The sequence below is a fragment of the Pan troglodytes genome, chromosome 19, assembly GCF_028858775.2.
Source record: "Pan troglodytes isolate AG18354 chromosome 19, NHGRI_mPanTro3-v2.0_pri, whole genome shotgun sequence".
In the NCBI taxonomy this organism is placed as follows: domain Eukaryota; kingdom Metazoa; phylum Chordata; class Mammalia; order Primates; family Hominidae; genus Pan; species Pan troglodytes.
Window position 1 is genome coordinate 13,557,156 of NC_072417.2, and position 6,244 is coordinate 13,563,399.

Sequence of the window (6,244 nt, forward strand, 5' to 3'; positions counted from 1 at the left end):
AAAACATGAGAGCCCTCCCTAAGCTATGACTGGTTATATATAGATAAGCCTAGGACTGTGGGCCTATGATCAAGCAGGTTTAAATATGTGACCCTGTAAAATCCTGGTAGTAGTGTTAGCATGACATCATTTATTGCCAAGGCTGGTGAGGTCTGGGAGGCACTGGGATACACACTGTGTCTTTTCTTCACCACAGGTAGATATGCTCATCCTGAGCTGGAGCTGTACTCTGACTGTTGCATATCCCAAAGCATAATGCCTTATGTGTGGTGAAGGATATTTCCGGTCTGCACTTCAATCCCCTTTCCAAAATTACCTTCATTTAGGCCTCTGAAAGAGTCTCCGTAGGACTCTTCCCAGAGCCCCATGCATGTCCTTGTTCCTCAGGCTATAGATGAAAGGGTTCATCATAGGTGTCACCACAGCATACATCACTGTGGCTACTGAGTCCTTCATGGAGTAGGTATGGAGGGGCTGCAGGTACACCATAGCAAGCGTCCCATAAAAGAGGGAGACCACACCCAAATGCGAGGCACAGGTAGAGAAGGCTTTGTATTTCTTAGAGGCTGAGGGTATTTGAAGGATGGTTCTGACAATACGTACATAGGATGTGGTCATGAACCCTAAGGGGGTGAGGAAGATGAAGCAGCCAGTGGCAACCAGCACTGTGTGAATGATGTGGGTGTTGGAACATGCCAGCCGCAGCAGGATGTACATGTCACAGAAGAGGTAGTGGATCTCTCGAGGCCCACAGAAGGTCACCCTGGTCAGGAGGAGGGTGAGGAGGAGGCCATAGAAAACAGACAGCCCCCAACACAGAGAGAGGAGCAAGACACAGAGCCCAGGGCTCATGGCTGTGACATAGTGGAGGGGGCAGCAGATGGCCACATAGCGATCATATGCCATCACGGCCAGGATGAGGTTGTCCAGGGTCACCAAGGAGACCAGGAAGTAGAGCTGCGTCAGACACCCTGCATAGGAGATGGCTTTGTTCTGGGACTGGAGGTTCACCAGCATCTTGGGGATTGTGTTGGTGACAAAGAAGAGGTCAGTGAAGGAGAGGTTGGCCAGGAAGAAGTACATGGGGGTGTGCAGGCGGGAATCAGAGCTGATGGCCAGGATGATGAGCACATTTCCCAGCACCGTGACCAGGTACATGGACAGGAACATCCAAAACAGGATCTGCTGCTGCTCAGGACTCTCTGAGATCCCCAGGAGAAGGAACTGTGAGTTCTCACTCTGGTTGTCTCCATCCATTTCCCCAACTCTCTGCAATATTAACACCAACAAATGTTTATTAAGTGCCCTCATTTGAATAAGGACACGAAGATAAGCAAAATCAACTCTTTTCTTAGCATTAAAATATCTTGGATGAAATTTTAAAAATAATAAAAGCAACAGGTCATTATAGGCACAAAAACAGAATATGGAAGGTATGCAACTTAATTATTCCAGCAACTTCTAACCTGACATGCCGAATATTATAAAAACAATGTCTAAGCCTTATTTTTAATCCTGCAATCTTCCAATAGTCTTGAAGTGTTTAAAGTTTAGTGTGTTATGTTATGATTTTATACAGGGTTTTAAGTGATATTTAATGCAGGTATATGCATTACAAGAAAAGATTATTGTCCAATTGGAGGAAGTGGAGAAATAAAATATTGGAAAGGAGAAAGAAGAATTATTATTACTTGTTGATATATGATCTCTCTGGGAAATCTAAGAAAATGAGTGGAAACATCATTAGAAAAAAAAAGATACCTGTGATTAGTCAGTGAAGTGACCCATGACAAAATGAACAGACTCTCAGCTTTCATGGTCCCCATAAGCCGTGCAGTGCAGCACTAAAGACCGTCCTGTGGAAACTCTTAAATTCAAGTCAAAGCACTGCCTCTTCCTGGCTGTAATGCCTTAGGCAGGTCACTTGTGTTCTTTAAGACTCAGGTTTTTTTAAATGTGAAAAATGGGTTGGAGTGAGGAGAAAATTAAGGAATAAAGCACTTAACATAAAGAGCTGACATGTGGAGAGCACTCAATAAATAGTACCTGTTATATATGAATGATAATCAAGAATACTAAGATTAAAATATATGAAGCACATTATCAGCAAACAATCTATGCATTAAGATATTAAGAATCAGCTATGGTCTTCAAATTCTCTATTGAGGCATAAAGTAAAAATTTGTTGTTAAATGGACAGATATAACCAAGATTCTAGATAAAAAGATGAGATGTTGCAAAGGTGCATATTCTAAGTTATTCTAAAATTTAACCTATTTGAAAGTCAAAATTGTAACAGGGTTTTAAAGAAACAAAAGATAGTTTAAATTTCCTGTAAAAATAGGAATGAAAATAAGCTAGGAAAATGTTGAAGACAAGGAGACACTTGCTCTGTCAAATATTAAGAACTCTACAATAGTGGGGGTACTGGTGCTGGAATGAACAGATCAGTAGAACCGCCTAGAAACATAAGAAACACCCAAGTTCATGTGGAATGTGGCGAATTGTTATGGTGACACTTTAATTCAGCAGGGAAAGGTTGCATTATGTAATAAATGGCATTAGGACAACTGTCTACTTATTTTTTTGGGAAAAGTTACATCAATGTTTTCTATTTTATCCAACATACTAAAACATAGCAAACATACTAGTATATTTTATCAAAATAGACTAAAGATAAAACAATTATTTTTTTCCTTTTGAAAACGTAATGTATATGGAATAAAACATTAAAAAATCTGAAAAGTTATAAAGGAGATAATATAAATTGTATCAAATTCCAGCATGTAGAGATAGACAACCATGGCTAATGTCTTTTTAGTCAAGACATGAAGGACCACAAAAAGCCACACTTGTAACACAATGGGCAAAGAGCTTTGCAGAAAAGCAGGTGCATGTACAGATGCCCTGAGGGGGGAGAGGTCTTTCTTGTGTTTAAGTAAGTAAATATAGGCCAGCATGTCTTGTGGTGAAGAGGATATTGGTGAGACAGGACGTTGTGCCACGGCCAGTAATGAACTGTAAAGCAGAAGTGGGTGTGTACATTTAGCAACTGTTTTTTTCTTTGTATTTTATCAACTGTATTTTAAAAATCAGGTATGGCTGTTGCATTTTTAATCAAATGCTTTTTCAGTGTCACTCAAGATATATTTTGTGAATAGCCTTCTCAATACTGAAGCATACTTGCATGCCAGGTATGAACTATTGAATCAATTTGCTAATATTTTATTTAGACTTTTGTAGTCACAATTATTAATGAGGTTTGTCTATGGTCTTTTTTGGTATGTGCCACCCTTCTTACCATTTTAGTACGATTTGGCTTGCATCAGAGTCCATACTAAACTTGTATTCACTTATTTTCAAGTCTAACATTTGAAATTTGTTGTAGTTTCTTTAATAGCTTATAAGAGAAATTTTAAAAATATTTTGCAGAATTCTTTTTGTATACATTTATTTATTTAGAGATTGAGTCTTACTCTATTGCCCAGACTGGAGTACAGCAGTGTCATCACAGCTCACTGTAGCCTTGAACTCCTGGGCTCAAGCCATCCTCCCACCTCAGCCTCCCGAGTAGCTGGGACCACAGGCGTGTGTCTCCATGGCTGGCTAATTTAAATTTTTGGTAGAAACAGGGTCTCGCTATGTTGCCCAGGCTGGTCACCAACTCCTGGCCCCCAGCGATCCTTCTGTCTTGTCTTCCCAAAGTAGTTTGATTACAGTCATGAGCCACTGCACCTGTCCTTGGAATTCTTTTTCTAAATAAAAATAGCAGCAGCAGGGTGCAGTGGCCCACGCCTGTAATCCCAGCACTTTGGGAGGCAGAGGTGTGCATATTGTTTGGACCCAGGAGTTCCAGACCCGGCCTAGGCAACATGGTGAAACCCCATCTCTACTAAAAATACAAAATTAACTGGGTGTGGCGGCAGATACCTGTAGTCCCAGCGACTTGGGAGGCTGAGGTGGGAGGATCACCTAAGCCTGGGAGGTTGAGGCTGCAGTGAGCCATGATTGTGCTGCTGCCCTCCAGCCTGTGCAACAGAGCAAGACCCTGTCTCAAAAAAATGGCTTTAAAAAACTATATTGTAATCTATTGATTATAAACAAAAAATTTCCAATGTGAAAAATTAAAGCAATACCAAAAAACTTATACGGAAAGTAAAAGTCATCCCAAATTCTGTCAGAGCAGCCACTGTTTACACTTTGGTGAAGATACTTTCCATTTGATTCATTCAGTCATCTTTATTCACTCAGCAATGTGATGGGGAACTTCCTCCAAGTCAATATTGTCATTTATTAGCTATTGTTGTTGTTGTTGTTGTTCAGGGACCTTATTTTTCAGCCTGCATGATAGTTGTTTTTTTACTGAGATGGAGTCTCTTGCTGTCGCCCAGGCCAGACTGCAATGGCACAATCTCGGCTCATTGCAAATTCTGCCTCCCGGCTTTAAGTGATTCTCCAGCCTCAGCCTCCTGAGTAGCTGGGACTGTAGGCGCCCGCCACCATGCCCAGCTAATTTTTGTACTTTTAGTGGAGAAGGGGTTTCACCATGTTGGCCAGGCTGGTCTTGAACTCCTGACCTCAAGTGATCTGCCTGCCTTGGCCTCCCAAAATGCTGGGATTACAGGCGTGAGCTGCATGATAGTTTTTAAATCTTAATATTTAAAAAAAAACACAACCCAGCTACAGGTGTACCTTGGAGATATTGTGAGTTTGATTCCAGATCACCTAAATAGAGCAAATATTGCAATAAAGCGCATCACACAACGTTGTGGCTTCCCAGTGTATACATGTTACGTTGACACTATACTGTAGTCTATTAAGTGTGCAGGAGCATTATGTCTAAAAATGTACATTCCTTAACTAAAAATACCTTATTGCTGAGAAATGATAGCAATCACCTGACCCTTCAGCAAGTTATAATCCTTTTGCTGGTGGAAGGTCTCACCTTGATGCTGACGGCTGCTGACTTACCAGTGTGGTGGTTGCTGAAGTTTGGGGTGGCTTTGGCAATTTCTTCAAACAAGAACGATAAAGTTGGCCATATCAGTTGACTCTTCCCTTTAGGAAACATTTCTCTGTAGCATGCGATGCTGCCTGACAACATTTTACCTACAGTAGAACTTCTTTCCAAATTGGAGGCCACCCTCTCAAACTCTGCCACTGCCTTATCAAATAAGTTCATGTCTATGCTGTATTCTTTGTTGTCATTTCAACCATGTTCACAGCATCTTCACCAGGAGTGGTGTTCATCTCGAGAAACTGCTTTCTTTGCTCACCCGTAAGAAGCAACTACTCATCGGTCCAAGTTTTATTACGAGATTGTAGCTCTTCAGTCACATCTTCAGGCTCCACTTCTAATTCTGTTCTCTGCTCCTTCCATCACACCTGCAGTTATGGAACTCTTCCTCTCAGCGAAGTCTCGAACTCCTCAAGTTCATCCATGAGCATTGGAATCAACTTTTCCCAACTCCTATTAATGTTGATATCTTGACCTCCTCCCATGAATCATGAGTTTCTTAATGGCATCTAGAATGGTGAATCCGTTCCATGTTTTCCCTTCCCTTTGCCCATATCCATCAGAGGAATCACTATCTATGGCATCTGTAGCCTTACAAAATGTGTTTCTTATATAAGTCTTGAAAGTAAAAATTAGTCCTTGATCCCTGGGCTGCAGATTGGATATTGTGCTAGAGGCATGAAAACAGCATCAACCTTCTTGCACATCTCCATCGGAGTGCTTGGGTGACCATGAACAGTCATATTTTGAAATGAATATTATTTTCTGAGTAGTAAGTGTCAACAGTGGCTTAAGATATTGAGTAAACCGTGTTATAAACAGATGTGCTGTCATTCAGGCTTTGTTGTTGCATTTATAGAGCACAAGCAGAATAGATTTAGCCTAATTCTTAAGGGCCCTAAGAGTTTTGAAATGGTTAGTGAGTGCTGGCTTCAACTTAGTCACCAGCTGTATTCGCCCATAACAAGAGAATCAGCCTGTCTTTGAAACTTTGAAGCCAGGCATTGACTTCTCCTCTCTAGCTATGAAAGTCCTAGATGGCATCTTTTTCCAGGAGAAAGCAGATTTGTTTACATTGAAAATCTGTTATTGAGTGTACTCACCATCGTCAGTTATCTCATCTAGATCTTCTGGATAACTCGTTGCAGCTTCTACATCATCACTTTCTGCTTCACCTTGCACTCTTATGTTATGGAGAGGGCTGCTTTCCTTTAACCTTAGGAGCCA

General features: G+C 41.1%; 1 protein-coding gene across 1 annotated transcript; it reads right to left on the reverse strand.

Moving 5' to 3' along the window:
- Positions 1-318: 318 nt before the first annotated feature.
- Positions 319-1,257, reverse strand: OR1D5 (olfactory receptor PTOR1D5). Its single transcript, NM_001009113.1, is given in 1 exon segment — positions 319-1,257. A coding segment is annotated over 1 exon segment (939 nt).
- Between the last annotated feature and the right edge of the window lie 4,987 nt (positions 1,258-6,244).